Raw genomic sequence first — 20,370 nt, 5'->3', positions numbered from 1 at the left:
ACTAGGGCTGGAGAGAAAGTAATCACCAATTTCACTCCAAGCAATCATCCTGTTTCCCAAAGTGGTAGGTGGAAAGCCACAGAGCTTTCGCCTCATGCTCGTGCAGCAAACTCAGATGCCTTCACGAACCAGGCAGGGCAGCAGCAAAGTACAGCATACATGCTCCCAAAGGCTTTCAAATCCAAATTTTACTACAACTCTATGCTAGTCTTCCTGTCTTACAGTTAGGGAAATACAGAGGCCCAGAGACCAACTCAAGGTCAACTAGTTGGTGAATTAGTGCAGAATTCATCTAAGAGAATGAAAGTGTGAAGGTATGTAGTGTTAACAGTTATTATAATAACAAGAGCTAATGTTAATTGAACTCTTACAATATGCCAGACACGATACTAAAAACTTCACACACGATTTCATTTAAATCTCATAAATACCTCGAGTATAAAATCTTCATGCTTAGTGAAGTCATACTTTATGCAGGCTCTGAGCTTAGTGCTTTGTGAACATATCACAAGAACCCTACAAAAGGTGCTGTGAGAATTATTTCCATTCTAATCATGAAGAAGCGGAGGAACAGAAAAGTTAATTTTCTCAAGGCCACAAGTTTACAAGAATAAAGATTTGAGCCCAGATCAGCCCATGCAGAAGCTAATTTATACTAACTCTCCAGTAAGGGGAAATTAATAAAGTAGATTTTTTTTTTTTTGCTCTAACCTACCCTACCCCAAGGCACACAAAACCTTCTCAGTAGACTGGGGGTGAGAGACAGACTTGTATACTCACTGAATTTACTGTAAGCTGTTCACTGAGGGAGTTAGATTTGATACGAAGGGCCGGCTCCCTGAAATCAAGTAAGACATACTGAGGTTAAAAAAAAAATCCCAAATCTATAATCGTAAGTCCCGATTATGCTGGATAAACAAATTGTTTTTGAAAGCATTTGCCAATTCGATGGCTGTGATACAGAATCATAACCATTCTTCAGTTTGCATTAATCTCTGAAAGCTGGTGAAAATGAATAATTTTCCATTCAAACTCTTATTTACATTTTTCCCTTGGGTATATATTTTATGTTTATACCTTTTACCCAGTTTTCTTCCAGAGTTCAGCAGGTATTCATACACATCCAAGTTAGTGCATTTAAAGACTATGAATATTAATCCTTTGTCAGAAAAATCTTGATGCTAGTATTTTCCCCATTTCTCTCATCCCATTTTTTTTCCAATTATTTAAAATTATTTAAGTTTGCAACCATCCCAATTTCTGAACCCCTCTAAGGATTTTTATGGACAATAAAAGAGCATGATACAACTCCAGGATCTTACCCTGATTTGAAAGGCACCGATGTGGGTGGTGATACAACAGGGTCAGCAGAGAGGCCGTCAGCACCTGGTATGGGAGAAGGGGCCGCAGAATCCCGGGAACTAACGCTGTGCCCGTCAGACCCAGAATCTCTGGCAAACTTGACCTAGGGAGCAAGCAACCACAGGTGGAACAGGCTACAGAAAAGGAACCCTGCCCTCTCCACCCTCCTTTCTTTTACCTATTCTTCACTACACAAGTCATTATCTGTTCCCTTGTAGCAAATTAGAAAATGTGGATAAGCCAATAATAATAATTAATCACCCACAATCCAACCACGACAAAATAACACTGCTAGAATTTGAGATGCAGTATTTCACACTTATATTATGTCTTTGTGTGTGTTTGTGTATTTTTTATTAAAAAGGGACCATATTGTTTTGTGATCTGCTTCGTTCACTCAGTAACATATTTCCATATTACTAAATTATTAATCTACAACATCATTTGTAACTACTGAACATTATGTCTAACTTCAAGGGTCATGCCCATACCTGCCATTATCTACAGGAAAGTCTCTAAAAGATTTTGGGAACAGAAGTCTTAAATACCTATGCTGCTACAAAATATATTTCACCAATTCCTGGTTGTTAGATATACAGTTCATTCCTAATTTTCCTATCACATCACAAACAATACTTCAATGAATAACTTTCTATCTACATCCTTGCACATAATCATTCCCAAAGTATAAATTCCCAGAAATTAAATAGTTGAGAGAAAAGGTATGTTCACTTTTAAGACATTTGGTATATACCACTAAATTTCACACCACAAAGGGTGAACTACCCTATACTCCACAAGTAGTGTGTAATGTTCTCTCGACACTCATCACACTGGGTATTATCATTCTGTAGCAGGCCTGGTCAATTTAATAAGTGTGTCAATTTGTTAACAATAGCCAAGGGGTGCCTGGGTGGCTCAGTTGGTTAAGCAGGCACCTGCCTTTGGCTCAGGTCATGATCCCGGGGTCCTGGGATAGAGCCCCACTTGGGGCTCCATGTTTGGCAGGGAGTCTGCTTGTCCCCCTCTCTGCCCTTCCCTCCAGCTTGTGCTCTCCCTCTCATGTGCACTCTCTCTCTCAAATAAAAAAAAAAAATCTTAAACAATAGCCAAACTATGGAAGCAGCCCAAGTGTCCATCGACTGATGAATGGATAAAGAAAATGTGGTGCATATATACAATGGAATGCAATCTTGCCATTAGCAATGATGTATTTTTTCCTTACAGTTACAAAATGTCAGTCTTGATCGATTCAAATTGGTTTGTATCTAAAACCATTCATGACTTCCTCAAACTCAATGGAAAATTGAGATAAGATATAAAAGCTGTGAAAGAGGCAGCTAAAAGCCATGAGTAAAAGAGGGTTGGATTGACCCAGGAGAGATAAGGGCGTTCAATTAGGAAAGAGCCACTGAGAAGAAAAGCAGATCATTGGCTGCAGCAGAAATAACTGCCACAATAAAGATAACCATATTTATTTTCTGTACTGTATTTTGTAGTTTATAGTCACAACCACTATCACATTTGGACCTGACAAACACAGTGTAAAGCAAACAAGGTCTTTTTTTTTTTTTGGAGGGGAGCATTAATTTATTTAACCACAATTTGTTACAAATTTTATTGTAGAAAATTGTGTATACTCTTGATAACATTTTTTTAAAGACATTATTTATTTGTCAGAGAGAGCGCATGCGCACAAGCAGGGGGAGTGGCAGGCAGAGGGAGAAGCAGGCTCCCCGCTGAGCGAGGAGCCCGATGCGGGACCTGATCCCAGGACCCTGAGATCATGACCTGAGCTGAAGGCAGCTACTTAACCTACTGAACCACCCAGGCATCCCTTGATAACATTTTTTAACGGAAAATAAGGGGAGAAAAATAAAAAGGAAAAAGTTTCTTAACTCCATTACCATTCCCCAAAGACACTTTTAATCATTTCTTCTAACACTTTCAGCAATTTTCTATGAATATATGCGCATATATGTATCTATATGTATGGATACACAAACATTTACATGTGTATGACTGCGTAAATTATTTATTTATATATAAGTATTTTTATATGTTTACATGTATTTGTATACACACAAGAGATCATACTATATGTACTGATTTGCAACTTCCTTTTTTCACTTAACAACAGATTTTGGATATTCTGTAAGAACTGCATAAAAGCCTACTCCGTGAAAGACCTTAACTTAACCAGTTAATGATGGATATTTAAATTGTTTCCAGTTTTTACTATTACAAATAATGTGGCAGAGGGAGGAAACTATGTATCTCTATGTACATACAGATATCTTTGCATACTTATATGAACATAGCAATACAAGAAGTTTATAGCCACGGAATTACTAAGGCAAAGGCAAGTGCCCTGAGTAGGAATCACTATTTTATAGACAGAATAAAAAGGTTAGTGTAGAAAAGTCTTTTGTTCAGTCACCACCTCTTCTAGACTCTAAATAGGGTGCCAGGAAGGACATAAACCTTGGTCTTTAGATTCCAAAGCCGTTGCCCTTTCCAACTACACCATTTTTACTTAAAAAAAGAGAAAGTCCTTGAATTTGTTATTCAAACATATATATTTATTCATTTTACTTAATGGCAAAAAGGACTCATCAAACACAAAACAGCACAATTCCACTCACCCGCCTAATCTCCACCTCGTACACCAGGATTGAGTCCGGCGACTGAGTCCATCCTATTACCCCTTCCGAGCCAGCAGCACAGGCTGGAGGGATGACAAGCAACCGCTTCCCTCCTTTTCTCATGCCCAGCATCCCATCTTCCCAGGCCTTCAGGAATCAGAGAAGAGGAAAAGCTCCTCAGGACACAAGCCTCCTCATAAGACAAAATGAAGTCCCGGATACTAAGCTCCTCTCTTCCACACTTTCAGGTTTGGACCTCCTGAGAGACATCAAATTCAACTATAATCCCCTCTTGGTTATGAGAATATCTAGAATACTGCTTCTATTCCCTTGTAAAAGCCAGCATATCCAGGGCTAGATGAAATATGCTTATCTTAGGTGATGAGAGAAATTGGAGGATAGGACAATGGTATTAAAAGAGAAATAAAAGCTACCATTCATTAAACACATTTTCTAAGTACTCTGGTAAGTGCTTTACTTACATTATATTGTTTAAACCCTAAAATAACCTCATAAGATTAGGAGCATTATCTCCATTTTACATGTAAGAAAACTGAGGCTGAGGGAGGAGAAGCAACTAACTCAAGATCAGATCACTGGTAAATTGTGAAGCCAAGATGAAACACTAAATCTGTGTGGCTTTGAAGTTCATGCCTTAACTCCTATGATCTACAGAAAGAAATCTCCAAAAGATTCTGGGAAACATAAACAAAGGCATAAACAAAGCTAGGAAGAAAACTTTTCTGTCATGCAAAATGGCAATGAGTACTTTTGCCAATGAGCGCTTCGTAGAGCATCAACAGGTCCTGACATGATGATACCCAATGTGTGTAAAATACTCTTTATTCTATAAAGCACTTGCACAGCTGGTAAAGAAAAGCTTCACTACGTGAAGCCAAGTCCCAGACTCCAATCCCAGTGTTCCTCCTGCTGTGTGGTAGTTGTTTCCCACAATGACTGGGAAGTGCTGATTCAAAGCAACTCAGACAGGTAAGAATCACCCATTATGATACAATTCTAGAAGAAACAGTTTCATCTCTTCCCCTATTGGGCTACACGGAAGATTTAATAATTTTAATAATTTCCTCAGAGTCACAGGATGAAAAAAAAAGGGTAAGGATTAAACAAATGTCACCATCTTCAATATATTCTCATAGGTAAAAATTTCCCAAGTAATCTCCCAGATAATGTAAACATTTTTCTCCTCTTACTTTTTAACCAAGCTTTCCCAGACTCAGAAAATACACCCAGGTTAGAAATTTTACAAATTTAATATAAACTAAGCCTACCACAAGTGATAAAGCCATATAAGAACACAGTCAAGCCAGTACCTTGATGACTTTTCCTGATCCTAATTTCAGGCGAAGCAGCTTATCTTTGTTAGCAGTAGAGGCCAAAACCTGCAATTTGATCAAAGTAAATGAGGTCAACCAGTTTCAAAAATAAGAGTAATCATGTAATAGTCAATACAGATTAGCATAGTATTCCTGGAATAAGGAATGTCAAATATACTGCGGGGGGGGCTGGGGGGGGTTAGTTCTTAAAATACCTGAAGAGAAATGTTCACTCACATCAAGGCTAAATTGGGACTTGAATGTATATTTTTTTGAATCATAGTCTAAAGCTCTTTCTTTTTTTTTTTTTTGTGGCCTGTGTTTACTGGATTTTATTTATTTTTTAATTTTTTATTGTTATGTTAATCACCATACATTACATCATTAGTTCTCGATGTAGTGTTCCATGATTCATTGTTTGTGCATAACACCCAGTGCTCCACGCCGAATGTGCCCTCTTTAATACCCATCACCAGACTAACCCATCCCCCCACCCTCCTCCCCTCTAGAACCCTCAGTTTGTTTTTCAGAGTCCATCGTCTCTCATGGTTCGTCTCCCCCTCCGACTTACTCCCCTTCATTCTTCCCCTCCTGCTGTCTTCTTCTTTTTCTTTTTTCTTAACATATGTTGCATTATTTGTTTTAAAGCTCTTTCTATATCATACTACCTTTGAGAACTTAAGGATATTAAGACACAAGTCCACTCTATTTATAGTATCTATTATACAAAAAACAAACAACTATGAGGAAGTTCTAAAAAGAAGTTTTAAGACCTAATCCCATAAGAATAAATTCAAGTTTAAAACTGATATAGGAAGACAAGACATACACATGAACAATTACCAAAAATGATACTTAGGAAATTGGTTTCCATTCTAAATAGAAGAAACAAAGTGGCACTGAGCAGATTTAACCTGTTAGCATTTCATGACTACGCCCCAGAAGCAGCCAAAGCAGGGTTCCTAAAAGATTTCTATTTGCCAACAGCAGCAATTCATGGTAATAACACCTTACATATGAATAGTCCTAGTGCTATTTCAATTACAAATGAACTTGTAGGCTACATTCCCTTACCTGGCCCAGCACATGATTCTGAAAGAGCCAGCTGGTATAGGCCACTTCCAAAGAATCTCCAACTTCTACAGCAGGGCCTTCTGCTACAGTGAGGTCCTGGGAGAGCACTGCATCTAGGGAGGGGGTGCTGTTGCACTTGGCAATGCACACCTGCGAGATGAAATCAAAGCAGCATAAACTTAGTGTAAGCTCAGTAAATATTCACTCCATTATTGCTAATGTTTCCAAACAGTGGTATCCACTAACAAAACTGATTACATTGTTTAGAAATAAACCATTCCAAAGTCAGTAATCTTGCCAGGAATCAAAGTGCCTAAGAGTAAGGCTTTGGAGTCAGACCATCTGGGTATAGATCTGGGCACTGCCACTTATTAACTTGTGGCCTCAGCCAAATAACTTCTGTGAACTTTATTTCATACAGGTATTTTGTAAAATGGAGATTAAAAACTCTGCATGCTTCCTAGGGTAGTTATGAAGATTGCACTAAATACAAATGAGTCCTTGGCACAGTGCCTGGCAAATAACGGTAAGTACACAACAACCATTAGCTAGCATTACTATAAGGATTTTACTGTTTCAGTGTTTGGGAACCCACGAAAGAAAGGAGAGCTTCCAGAACAATTTCAGAAGGCATTTCTAAGACAGTAAACTAGAAAAAAGGCCCTTTATAAAACCATGCTACATTCCCAGATTTGCATGCCCACCACCTACAGACAGTCCTACCATCTTAGCACAAATCTTAGACAAAAGAGTCAAACACATCTTCGTGAATACTTACCTTACCATCAATTTTTAACATAGTCTACATTACAAATTTGCTACACATTTTCTTAAAAGAAAGATTTCATTATTACAATCAAATAAATGCTACCTAAAGCAATGAGATGTCGTTTTTTACCAAACAAATAAGACTAAAAAAAAAAAAAAGATAATTCTAAATGTTGGCAAAGGCATAGTGAGAGAACAGATATGTATATGAAATAGTACAATCTCTCTGAAAAGCAGTATGCCAAACTGTCTACAGAACCAAGAAATATTTGGACTCTTTGACCCAATCTTCCACTTCTAGAAATTTAGCCCAAGAAGATGATCAGGGGGAAAAAAAGGACACAAAATTATATACAACAATGCTTGCTATAGTATCATTTATTTCAGATGGAGAGCAATCTAAATGTCTAAAAGTAAGGGAATGGTTAAATAAATTAAGGAACATTCATACTATGCAAATTTCAAAAATGTTTCCAAATAATTTTTCATGAGGTGGAAAAAGACACATTATACATTGTTAAAAATATATATACATAGCAAGATATTGAACTCTTAAAGGGGTATACCTACTTACGTACACTACACATAGAAAAAAAGAAAACATATTAATAGTGGTTACTTTGGGCAGTAAGATTTCAAGTGATTTTTTAAAAAAATGCTTTTCTAAATGTTCTACAAGAATCATTTAACTTTGTAAAAATATTTTTAAAACACTATTTTTAAATGACAGTTTTATTTATTCCTTAAGATAATTTATGAAGTGGAAAATGTTTTAAAGAAGTTTGCATTAAGTCTTTTTTCTCTTAAAGTCTCATTTTCAAGCAATTTCAGTACGTATTCCTATTATCCCCTTGAAATATAATAAGCTCAAGTGACAAATTTAGTGGGTTTTTAATGCTTGTCACTAACAAAACATAGCAGGTTATGAATTTTCCATATAGTTTCCTAAAATCAAGGGAAATCCAGGCTAGTAAGAGTAAGATGGTATCACCTGTTTATTGAATTCCACAGCAGCCTTTTCCGACTCAAACATGATGGACCAGTTTTGTCTCTGGTCATCATAAAAAGTGCTATAGTTATTGGGCCGAACCTGGGGAAAGAAGAAATGTTTGGATAACCCAACGACTGGCAGCAGAGTGCAAAAATCTGACTGCTTAAACTCACAGAGAAGGGCCTTGACTCAGGTGGACCCAGAGAGAGAGATAGGGAACTTTCTCCTTCCCTCCTGCCCTCCAACAACCACCCCTTGGTCCGTTTCCCAGAATGCAGTCAAGAGACCTTCTCGATAGGCTCTATTAAGATATCCACTCTGTTGTCCAGGGGCTGAAGCAGTAGATCTAATTCCCGCCAGGTACATACAGACCAATTTCTCCTATAAACCCATCCCAAAGGAGCTGATGATTCCAACATGGGAAGTCTTACCATTAGCTCAAAGTTCAGATGAATCCTGGCAACAGTAACTGACTGCTGTTGACTGATATAAAGAAGAATCCTATACTGTACTCAAGTAAAGGTGGGCCAAAAAAAAAGAAAACAGAAGTTAAAAGGAAATACAAAATCATCAGTAAGATGTCAGGGGTTGTGCTTCATAGGCATAAAACTCAAAACTCACTTGATCCCTTAAAGCTTAGGTTTTAAATTCTATCTTCTCACTATCCATTTTCATCTCTTCTCATCTTAGCCTTACTTAACTCTTTTACTGTAATTAGCAATTATTTTGTTAGTGTTTTCACTGGTTTGAGGGTGACAAGAGATCTACAAATGGCCAACACATACATGAAAAGATGCTCAACATCATTAGTCATTAGGGAAAATGTACATTAAAACGATAAAAAAGTATGACTTCATACTGACTAGAATGGCCATTTTTAAAAAAGGAAAAATAATAAAGCACTGGCAAGGTAGTGGAGAAATCAGAACCCTAATCTATTGTTTGTGAAAATGTACAATAGTACAGCCACTGTGGAAACAGTTTGGCAGTTCCTCAAAAAGCTAAACATAGGGGTGCCTGGGTGGCTCAGTCAGCGAAGCATCTGCCTTTGGCTCAGGTCATGATCCCCGGGTCCTGGGACTGAGCCCCACTTGGGGCTCCCTGCTCCGCGGGGAGCCTGCTTCTCCCTCTCCCTCTGCCGCTCCCCCTTGTGCTCGTGCACTCTCGCTCTCTCCGACAAATAAAATCTTAAAAAAAAAGAAAAAAGCTAAACAAAGAATTACCATATGACAAGGCAATTTCACTAGTATATACCCAAAAGAACCCAAAATAGATATTCAAACATATACTTGTATGTCAATGTTCACTGTACCATTATTCACAACAGCTGAAAGGTGGAAACAACTAGAAGTGCCCATCAACTGGGGATACATAAAATGTGTTACATACACACAGTGGAATATTATCCAGCCCTAAAAAGGAATGAAGTTCTGATATATGTTTTAACATGGATAAATCTTGAGAACATTATGCTAACTGAAATAAGCCAGATTCCATAAGTGATTCCACTTATATGAAATATCTACAATAGACAAATTCATAGAGAAAGAAAGGAGACTAGACATTACCAGGAAATAATGGAAGGCAGGAAGGGAAGTTATTGCTTGAAGGTTACAGATTTTTTTTTTGGAGTAATGAAAAAGTGGAAATAGATCGTGGTGATCATTGCTCGATATCATGAATGTAATAATTAATGCTACTGAACTGTGTGCTTCAAAATAGTTAAAATGGCAAATATTATGTTTCATATACATTTACTACACACACACACATACACACACGCACGCACATACACACACAATCATAGTTAAGCAAATGATTAAAATGCAATTCCACAGAAGAGGGAAGGACTATGTCGGCTCATATACAATCTTGCACCAAAAAAGACTTTCCTCATCCTCTGTTAGGCAGATAGAATGAGGGGCTGAAACCTCAATTCAATCTGATCATAGATTGAACTGCTCGGGGAAGGATCAGAGATTTATGAAGAGTTGGTCCACTTCTGGGCTGCCCCTATTCTCAAGTATTTATTATCTTCCCTGGCTTTTGGTTGAGAGCCTAGAAGTTCTCTGACTCCTTGGTCCTGAAAGTTCTGCCCATCATAGATTCTGAGTTAAATTCTTTTTTTTTTTTTTTTTAAGATTTTATCTATTTATTTGAGAGAGCGTATGAGCGAGCAGGAGTGGGGAAAGGGGCAGAAAGACAAGCAGACTCCCCACTGAGCACAGAGCCCGATGCGGAGCTCCATCCCAGGACCCTGAGATTATGACCTGAGCCGAAGTCAGACGCTTAACTGAATGAGCCACCGAGGCACCCCTCTGAGCTGGGTTCTTTAGCCTCCTCCCCATGAAGTTCAAAATCTAGCAAATGTATTGAGACGAAAGTCGTTGCTGTTGCTTATTCCAGGTACCAGCCCTATAGTAGGACTTTTATCTCCTGTGCACCATGAGATGAAGAAGTTTCCATCTGCCTTTCTGGCATAGCCCCTGGACTTCTGCACCATCCCAGAACTCTGCAAATGTCCCATGGGGAAAAACCAATCTTGTGCTTGGAGCTCCTCTAGTGTCTGCCGGTGTCTCCTCCCCTCAGTGGCCTCTTTGACTGGGCCGTTCCTGACCATGCCATGCCACTCCTAAGCATCATATCAGTGAAAGAACCAAGGGAAGGAAATAGTCAGCTCAATGGATTTTCCCTCTCTGAAATTTTAGTTCATTTAGTCCTCATCATTTCCACAGCTCTCAAGTGAATTTTAAATATAATTTTTGCAATTTATCTTTTTTATAATTGTTGCAGTGGGAACTGCTGCCTGCCACAACCTACTACAGCCTACTGGTGGTGAAGTCGCGATACCAGATTTTTAAAATCCAAATGGCAACTCCTAATGAATTAATACATCCAGATAATAATCATGGATGGCTACTACATGACAAAATCAGGAACAACTAGACATCATTTACCTCTGGACGGGAGAATGAAAGATTTAAGGGACATAACAACCAATTGCAATGTATGGACCTTATTAGACCTGATTAAAACAAAATGGAAAAAAGAGACAATCAGGTAAATCTGAACACTAGCTGGTAGTGAATGAGATAAAAAAAATTAGGGATGCCTAGGTGGCTCAGTTGTTAAGCGTCTGCCTTCAGCTCAGGTCATGATCCTAGGGTCCTGAGATCGAGTCCCGCATCAGACTCTCTGCTCAGCGGGGAGCCCACTTCTCCCTCTCCTCTCACTGCCTCTCCTTCTCTCTCAAATAAATAAATAAAAATCTGAAAAAAAAATTTTTTGTGTGGTTTTTTAGGTGATAATTGGATAATGGTTATGTTAGAAACAAAAATCCTTGGGATATATACTCAAGTATTTACATCTAAAATTGTATGCTGGAGATATAGTCAAAATAAACTGAGCAGAAGAAGGAAGACAGGCTGAATCAAGATGAAATAAGATTAATAACTCTTAGAGCCTAGGAATGGGTTTCTGAGGGTTCATTATTCGAGTTCCACAAATTTTTTATGTGTTTCCAAATTTCCACAGTTAAGTTTTTTGTTTGTTTTTAATACAAATGAGTGTTGTCTATTACATTAGTTACCCTGAACAGGTCATCTTATCTGTGTCTCAGAGCATCTTAAGAGCATGGCCTCTAGATCACTGGACCTTTGAAATGCCAGAATTTCTTATGCTTCTCTCAACAATGTTTAAAACATTCTGGAGAATTTTTTTTTTTAAGATTTTATTTATTTATTTGACAGAGAGAGACACAGCGAGAGAGGGAACACAGCAGGGGGAGTGGGAGAGGGAGAGGGAGAAGCAGGCTTCCCGCTGAGCTGGGAGCCCGATGCGGGGCTTGATCCCAGGACTCTGGGATCATGACCAGAGCTGAAGGCAGCCTCTTAACAACTGAGCCACCCAGGCGCCCCTCTGGAGCAGAATTTGAAGCTAGATACAACCCACATAAAGAAATCAAGTCTTGGGGCTTCTAGCCACATTTCTTTTTGACCCAAACCAATACTATGCCATGTGATCCACTGCCCACCTCACTGTCAAACTTTCAAAGGATAAACACCGGTCATTGATTCAGGCATAAAGACAGAATGCTCTAAGTAGAACACTAAGTGTTTTTCATTACCTAACAAAGGGATGTCCTTGGTAAATGGTTTGCTCTAAAACTCTCCAAAGTCTTTAGTACCATATCACAAAGGTCAAACTTAAAAGATTTTGCATGGTTGGATTTGTTTTAATGCACAATAGTGAGCAAGACATGACTATCAATGTTACTATGTACCTCATATTAAAAATTCACATTCAAAACGAACAATCATTCTAATCCTCTGACACATGAGACACTGGGCGAGTCAAGGTAAAAACTAACTCATCAGTACGATCTGGGACACCTGAATGTACACAAGACATGGGGGCATTCTCACCTCTCTGGCTGTGTGATTCCCCAGGACTGCAGCACCAAACTTGCCCTGCTTTACATATTGACCATTTGTGCTACAGAAGCAAGAAAAATAATAGGTATTAATACTTCCTTAAACTAAGTAGAACCAGCTTTGTCTTCTGCCACAGAGTTGGGAATCTAGTCATTCAGCCTCAAGAAAAGGATAGAGGCAAACAGTTTATAATTTAAAGCTCTTATACAACTTCTTTACTCTCTAAATATCTATTCATAGTATCTCAGTGGAGTGAGCGCTGAAGAAGGCAGTTGTTGAGGGTACAAGCACTTCCTAGAGAGCGCCTACAAAACAATGGCTCTCCAAAGTCGTATGTGCAGAATTCTCTAACTGAAATGTTAACGAGCATTACTGATCCTCTGCCTGTGGAAGGACTGTGCAGCCTAACTGTGTAGCTCCTTTGGCCACCAAGAGAGGTTTATCGAGAAAAGACAGGAGCTTAAGCCAGTACCGCACACCAACTTCAGAAAGCACTCCTTCTGAGCCACTTACTATCGATACGCGTGAACTGCTGTTGCAACCAGTACGGTGGAGGTGCCCGTTGTAGTGGGGGCTGCTTTTGCTGGTGCCTGATTTCCTAAAGATGAAGAAGAAAACAAAGATGGCATTCGTGTCTTTCTTAAAACTGATTTTTAACCACTGAAGCAGCTTCAAAATTCTCCTTTACATCTTACAGTTAAGTGGTACAATGTTTTCATGGCCACTGTCCTTATCTGACCCACAGAACAGCCCTATGACCTCATCTGGGGATGAGGACATGGAGCTCTAAGCACCCAAGTGCGATGACACGATGATAGCAGCAAGCCTAGGATAGAATCCAACTCTGGTTCCACGCCAAACAAGTCTCAGAGCTGGACAAGAGGCCCTGCCCAGAAAGCGAGGTCATATTCCATGTACTTTCTTTTCTTTTTCCAGTATTTTGCCAGCTCTAATATAAATAAAATTACTTCTCCTCCCCTTACTTCAGGCTAGAAAATTAATGATGATATTCAGATCATATTCACTACTTCACTTTTCCAGTGATTCAGGGTAACACTAATGTTTTAAAACAGTGTATTTAGAGAAAACTGCACATTTATACTCACCACATGAATGTGTTGATGGAAGAATAGTAAGAACATTGGCACAGACATGGAAACCAAGAACTTACTTTCAAAAGTATCCCTGTTTGATTTCTTTCTTTCCTTTTGTATTTTAAAAACAAGATGACAGGCTTAAGATGGAGTCATTTATGCTAAGTCCCAGTCACCAAATTGAGACTGACAGATGTCACTAAACTGAAACTTACTTAACAGTTTCGGCTCTCCCTGAAATGGAATCTGAAACCAGTCAATCAGGAATTCCCTGCTCAGCACTAGTTAGGTCATCTACATGACAGACCCCTGCCATCCCCTGAGGAAAGCAATCTTGCAATAATTACCCTGCGTTTTGCCTACTTTAACTTCCTTGTTCTTGCTCCCTTCTGCCTATAAAAGTCATTTTGTGCAACTCCTCAGAGCTCCTTTCTATCTGTTAGATGGGATGCTGCCCAATTCATGAGTCACTGAATAAAGCCAAAAAGATCTTTAAAATTTATGCAGTTGAATTTTGTTTTTCAACAATACTGACACATCTTTTTTTCTGATTACAGAGTACATGTACTCTATAATATGTAAAACTTAGCAAATGCAGAAATGGATAAAGAAAATAAAAATGACCTGTAGTCTCACCAGTTAAAAATAAGTGTTAATAATTTGATGCATTTATTCCTGGTCATTTTTCAATACACATAAACTTCACAGCTTTTTTTCTTATAGTTTTTAAACAAAATTTATGATATAATTTGACAACCTCCTTTTCTTATTTAGTACTAGTTTTTCTTTTAAAACAGTTTCCAAGACAGGGTGCCTGGGTGGCTCAGTTGATTGGGTGACTGCCTTTGGCTCAGGTCATGATCCTGGAGTCCCGGGATCGAGTCCCGCATCGGGCTCCCTGCTCGGCGGGGAGTCTGCTTCTCCCTCTGACCCTCCCCCCTCTCATGTGCTCTCTCTCTCTCTCTCATTCTCTCTCTCAAATAAACAAAATCTTTAAAAAAACAAAACAAAACAAAAAACATTAAAAAAAAAAGTCTCCAAGACAAGGATAAAATAACCCTAAAGATGCTTTTTGGTGGTTACAAAAAATACTGTATTATGACTTGGCCAGAATTTATCCAATGTCTTATTATTTGACATTTCTTTGGACTGTTTCCAATTTTCCTCTCTTATAAATAATGCTGTGGTGAACATCCTGAAAACACACATTTTTGTATGTATCTCTAATTACTTTCTTAAAATAAATTCTTAAAACTTGAATTATGGGGTGAAGGAGTGTAAACCATTTTAAGGTTTTGTTACATCCTTGAGAAATGTTGCACCAGTTTACAGCCCCAGGAGCAGCGTGAATATGCCAGCTTTGCATTCCTGCCTACAACAGGAGACTATCTTTTTAAACTTTAACCAACGAAAGAGGGACAGTAGGGAAAAGGGAAATGCCATGTTATTGTTGTTTTCATTTGCATTTATTGATTACAGTGAAGCAGAGATTTAACATTTTCTATAGATTTGTACTGGTCCTTTTGTTTTGTTTTGTTTTGTTTTGACGAATACCCACCTACATTGTTTGCTTGCTGTCCTAGTCTGGTCTTCATGTTTTCCTTATTATTTTACAAAAACCTACAACATAGTTGTCAATTCAACCAGTACTGTCCAGTTGTACGTCACATGACAATAAAACTTTTCTCCTGATAAGCCAGCTCTTAAGAAAAAAAAGTAACTAAGGCCAGAGGCAGGTTATCAGGACAGGTGTGAAACACTGAGGAAAAACACTGTCTCCACAAGGTCAGCCTAGCATCCTCCTTCAGGTTAGTTCTGCTTCTCCCAGTACGCTCTCATCTCGCCATCTAATACCCTGGAAATGGAAGGTTGCTCATGGATTTGCTAGAAGGGTAAGTCAGATGGGATCTTCTCATTGGCTTAGCAGCCCTTCTTCTCCGAAATCAGTATTGCAGATTCTGAATGCCCCACCAAGGACTTCTTTTAATATGTACTTACAAATCTTTTTTTTTTTTGTAAGGTTTTTTTTTTTTTTTAAGATTTTATTTATTTATTTGACAGAGGGAGAGAGAGAGAGAGCAGGAACACAAGCAGGGGGAGTGGGAGAGGGAGAAGCAGGCTTCCCACTGAGCAGGGAGCCCGATGCGATGCGGGGCTCGATCCCAGGACTCTGGGATCATGACCTGAGCCGAAGGCAGGCACTTAACGACAGAGCCACCTAGGCACCCCTGAGTAAAGTTTTCTTGAATTACAGTTGTTAGTGTCTGTTCTTTTCCCCTTCCTTTTTTTTCTGCAGCGCATATGTGCACGTGCGCGCGCGCGCACACACACACTCTCTCTCTCTCTCTCTCTCTCCATGTGTTGAATCTTCTTTGCCATCCTTAATATTTGTCACACTTTCTTTTGGAACATTTTTATCTCTTAAATTTTTTATTTTTTAACAATGTCCTCTTGTTAACCTTCTATTTCTCTTCAGGTATAACCTGCTGTTTTTATTCATTCTTGTGTTCCTTCTCATTTAGCCCTCATTTCTTTTTTTTTTTTTAAGATTTTATTTATTTGACAGAGAGAGACAAAGCGAGAGAAGGAACATAAGCAGGGAGAGTGAGAGAGGGAGAAGCAGGCTTCCTGTGGAGCAGGGAGCCCAATGTGGGGCTCGATCCCAGGACCCTGGGATCATGACCTGAGCCAAAGGCAGACGCTTAACGACTGAGCCACCCGGGTGCCCCTAGCCCTCATTTCTGAAATTTTTCTCATGTCTCTAATTCTTTCCTGAGTCTTGTCACTTACTTCTGAGATTTTCTAATCTCATTTAGGTTCTCATTTCATGTCTTATATTATTTTCCTAATGTTAACAGGTGGTTGTAGTTTCTGATCTATTCAGTAAGAAACATTCTCACAGAATAGAGCTCTCACTGTCTTGTAAGGATATTATTCTGTTTCTTGCTCTCTCATTACTTGACATGGAGTTGGATTCTGGTAAATTCCTACTGCTCATTTTAATGCGAAATTTGCTTTTCTGAACTTCTAGAAGGAGGTAGGGTTCAAGGTGGCTTTCTTAACTGCATAGAACTCCCTCTTCTGTTGCTTTCGAATAGAGCTCAAAAATATGGTGGCTTCCTCCTGAGACTTCCTGATTCTATTTCTAGCCCTACTTTTATCTATATCTTTTCTCCTTCACTTTTATTATATCCCCATCCTCCTCAATTTTAATTCCATTCCCAGCTGGTTCTTCTGAGTGTGGGGACCTGTCCTAGAAGGTCACCCTAGGGGATGAGTTTCAAAAGTTCACAGGAGTGGGATGCCTGGCTGGCTCAATTGGTAGAGCATGTGACTCCTGATTTCAGGGTTATGAGTTCAAGCCCCACTTTGGCATGGAGCCTACTTAAAAAAAAAAGTTCACAGGAGCAAGACTGCTCCAGTTCTTTCAGTCCCCATTATCAACCCCTGGTACCTACCCACAACTAGAGTGGGCAAAACACTTTCCAGTTTCAGCTTCACCTGCCATATTTTCCATGAACATCTGGTGGCTGTTTTGGGGTTCTTCCATGCTCAGATTTAGATAACCCATTGCTACCCTGTTTTCTCCCATGCAAATGCTGATAACACACAAGCCTTGGAGCTGTTAGTGGTTTGTCCAGACCTGCTTGTATTTTGGGATATTCATGAAGATACCTTTCCAACTGGATTTGTTGTAAATATTACCCATAGGTTTGTCTTTTCTATCTGCTCTATTTTTATATTGAAATCTGAAGAGATTCAAGAACTATGCTGCAGTCACCTTCCCCGCAAAGACTTCTTACACAAATATCCCTTGAACAGAGAGGATCTCCTATCTTGCTACTTTATTTTTTCTTTGTAAATGCCTACATAAGACTGTATAGGTAATTTTTAAGTTGAAACGCCTCTATAATTCCCCTTTAAAAGTATAATTAACTCATAGTTTTTGTTTTCTAATTAAAACAAAATCAAGTTACCTCATTGGCTGGGGACTGAGGTTGTTTATTTTTACCCACATCCGTTAACTCAACCACTTTAAACTGAGTCAGAAACACACTGCTGATGAAGAGCTGTGCCAGAGGAAATGTAAAGGCAGAGCCTACTAGAAATCTGGCCTGGTCATGGCTTGGAGAACAGGAACAGCAATTTATAGCAAAGCTGCCAAAAGTGACAGGTAAGATTTAGAGCAGGGGACAGCAAACATTTTCTGTACAAGGCCAAAGAGTAAATATTTTAGTTTTATGAGCCATATGATATCTGTTGCAACTCTTCGACTCTCAATAATCTAACAAACCCTCAGTGCCAGCATTGTGCCCAACATGTGAAAGGCACTCGATACTTTCATCTTCATTCAACAAACAATTTAACGTCCCTTACCACCTGTTCTGCTCAGACTATTTCTATCAGTCCCCCACTCCTCTTCAGGTTCTTACAGAAAGATAGCAAAGTGTAGAGGAAAAAGCTTTGGAGTGAGTCAAGTCAGGTTCAAATTTCAACTATGTCACTTACTGCTGTATGACCCTGATCAAGCCCCTGAACCTCTCTGAGCCTCTTAACTGGTGGTAGTCTTCCCTATTTCACAGCACTGCTGAGACAACTAAATAAGGCAATTTATGCAAGTACCTGAAACCAGACCGAAAGCAGGCATTTTAGAAATATTAGTTGCCCCTTTCTCTCCTTTCATTCAACAAATGTCCATTCAATGTGTCTCCATCATGATGAAAGGTACAGGGGATACAGCACTGAGCATCACTGTCCAATTGGGAAAAAGTCACTGTCAGCATACATCTAACCTATCCAGGTAAAAGAATTGAAAAGCAGCTCTTTCTTCTCGCCAAAACACTGGACAGTGCCTCAGGCAGTTTTAGAGAGTGCTGTTCACATGGGGCAAAAGAGTTTGCCTAAGACCTTCTTCCCGCAGCTTCCAACAAAGGGCATACTATCTAGGTGCTGGAATTCAGAATATCAGAGCTTAGAGAGGAATGCACCACTGGTAGTGAACTTGGCCAGACTGACTGAGGATGGACAACCTGGCATGTCACTTCTGGAAGGCTGCTTATCCTTCCAACTAACCTGTTAGGGACCACTCCCAACCTCTTCACTTACCTGTTGTGGCTGCTCCTGGGCCTTTCTTAGGCTGCTTTGGGGCTGTGTACTGGAAGAATTCATTTCCATGGCCAGCAGATGTCTGATCCAGTCCAAAAAGAGAGGCCAATCTGGCACTGTTAGTAGAAAATGAAAATGACATTTCATTTGACATATCTCAAGCCTGGAATCATTATAAAAGCTGTCCACCTCCAACCTTGAACAAATACCTCCTTGACTGCATATCCCACCATACCGGAAATGACAGCTAAGTGTCTTTGAAATCAAGATTGTATTTCTGGGGACGCCTGGGTGGCTCAGTCGGTTAAGCGTTTGCCTTTGACTAAGGTCATGGTCCCAGGGTCCTGGGATCAAGTCCTGCATGGGGCTCCTTGCTCAGCAGAGAGCCTGCTTCTCCCTCTGCCTGCCACCCCCCCCACCCCCGCTTGGGCTCTTTCTCTCTCTGTCAAATAAATAAATAAAATCTTAAAAAAAAAAAAAGATTGTATTTCTGATCTAAACACCATCAGCTGACCTTGCCTGTCCACAGGACTTTGGTCAAGGCATTTATTTTGGACCTCAGTTTCTGCATATGTAAATTGAGGTGATTGGTAAATTGAGCAGATGCTCTCTGGTCTCTTCAAACTGTAAATTCTTGCCTTGCAAGTCATAGTTTCCTACCTTTTACTCATTTATTACACTGAAATAGAGCTGTACTTCAAACTTACTGCATCAAACATGGTCCTATCATTTCATCTAACAGGCAGAATGATTCTCTCCCATCCCTTGCAATGAATCTTATGCCCCAACCATTCCAATGAAACTGCTCGTGTTAAGCTCACCAGCAACCTCTTTGTTACTAAACACAGTTTATCAGTCCTTATCTTATTTGGCCTTCATGCCGCCCTTTTTACACTGTCAACTAATTTGTTCTTCTTCAAACAAACGCTTCCCTTGACTTCTGTGGGGATATTTGCAGGGGTGGGAGAAGGGATTGGCCCAAGTAAGACATCAATAAATGCTAATGGGATCCCTCTCCTGTTGCCTTCCCATGTCTCTGGCTCCTTGTTTAACTCCTGGGCCTCTTCTTCCTTTGCCCAACCTTTTATTTTATTTTCTTATTTATTTATTTATTTGAGAGAGAGAGAGAGAGAGAGAGAGAGAGAGGGATGGAGGAAAGGAGGGGGTGAGAATCTTTAAGCAGACTCCCTGCTGAGCATGGGGCTTGCTCTCAGGACCCTTGAGATCATGAGCTGAGCTGAAACTCAACCAACTGAGCCATCCAGATGCCCCTTGCCCAACCTTTTAAATGCCCATGCCCCCAGATTTCACACTCTTGGTAATCTAATTCATTTACATTGGTATCAAGTGCTATCCAAATGCTGATAATGCTCAAATCTGTATCCCCAACCCAAAATTTGCTCCTGAGTGTCAGAAAACACAGATATCCCACCAGCCACACAAATGCAACATAACAAACTAGAACTCGTATCTTTCAATCCCCACTGCCCCAGTAAAACCTGCTCTCACTCTTGTATTCTCTTCTCCTGGTGAAAATACTTTTTGTATCAGGGTCCCCAAGAC

At 39.5% G+C, this 20,370-nt stretch overlaps 1 protein-coding gene across 1 annotated transcript in view; it reads right to left on the bottom strand.

Annotated features, from left to right (window-relative positions):
- The window catches only part of FKBP15 (FKBP prolyl isomerase family member 15), a 57,139-nt gene that overhangs the window by 27,137 nt on the left and 9,632 nt on the right, over nt 1-20,370 (bottom strand). Inside the window, exons 2-11 of the mRNA XM_025888148.2 lie at nt 18,808-18,923; nt 13,121-13,205; nt 12,599-12,668; nt 8,606-8,680; nt 8,175-8,273; nt 6,416-6,565; nt 5,339-5,407; nt 4,008-4,154; nt 1,323-1,465; nt 781-838 (exon numbers count right to left, since the gene is read on the bottom strand). Coding sequence (XP_025743933.2) covers nt 781-838; nt 1,323-1,465; nt 4,008-4,154; nt 5,339-5,407; nt 6,416-6,565; nt 8,175-8,273; nt 8,606-8,680; nt 12,599-12,668; nt 13,121-13,205; nt 18,808-18,923 — 1,012 coding nt within the window. The remainder of the gene's footprint in view (nt 1-780; nt 839-1,322; nt 1,466-4,007; nt 4,155-5,338; nt 5,408-6,415; nt 6,566-8,174; nt 8,274-8,605; nt 8,681-12,598; nt 12,669-13,120; nt 13,206-18,807; nt 18,924-20,370) is intronic.

This window comes from Callorhinus ursinus, unplaced genomic scaffold, assembly GCF_003265705.2.
Source record: "Callorhinus ursinus isolate GAN/ISIS: 27379988/994484 unplaced genomic scaffold, GSC_fseal_2.0 scaffold24, whole genome shotgun sequence".
NCBI lineage: Eukaryota > Metazoa > Chordata > Mammalia > Carnivora > Otariidae > Callorhinus > Callorhinus ursinus.
Note: the sequence above shows the minus strand (reverse complement) of the source record. Positions and strands in the feature narration are given on the sequence as shown.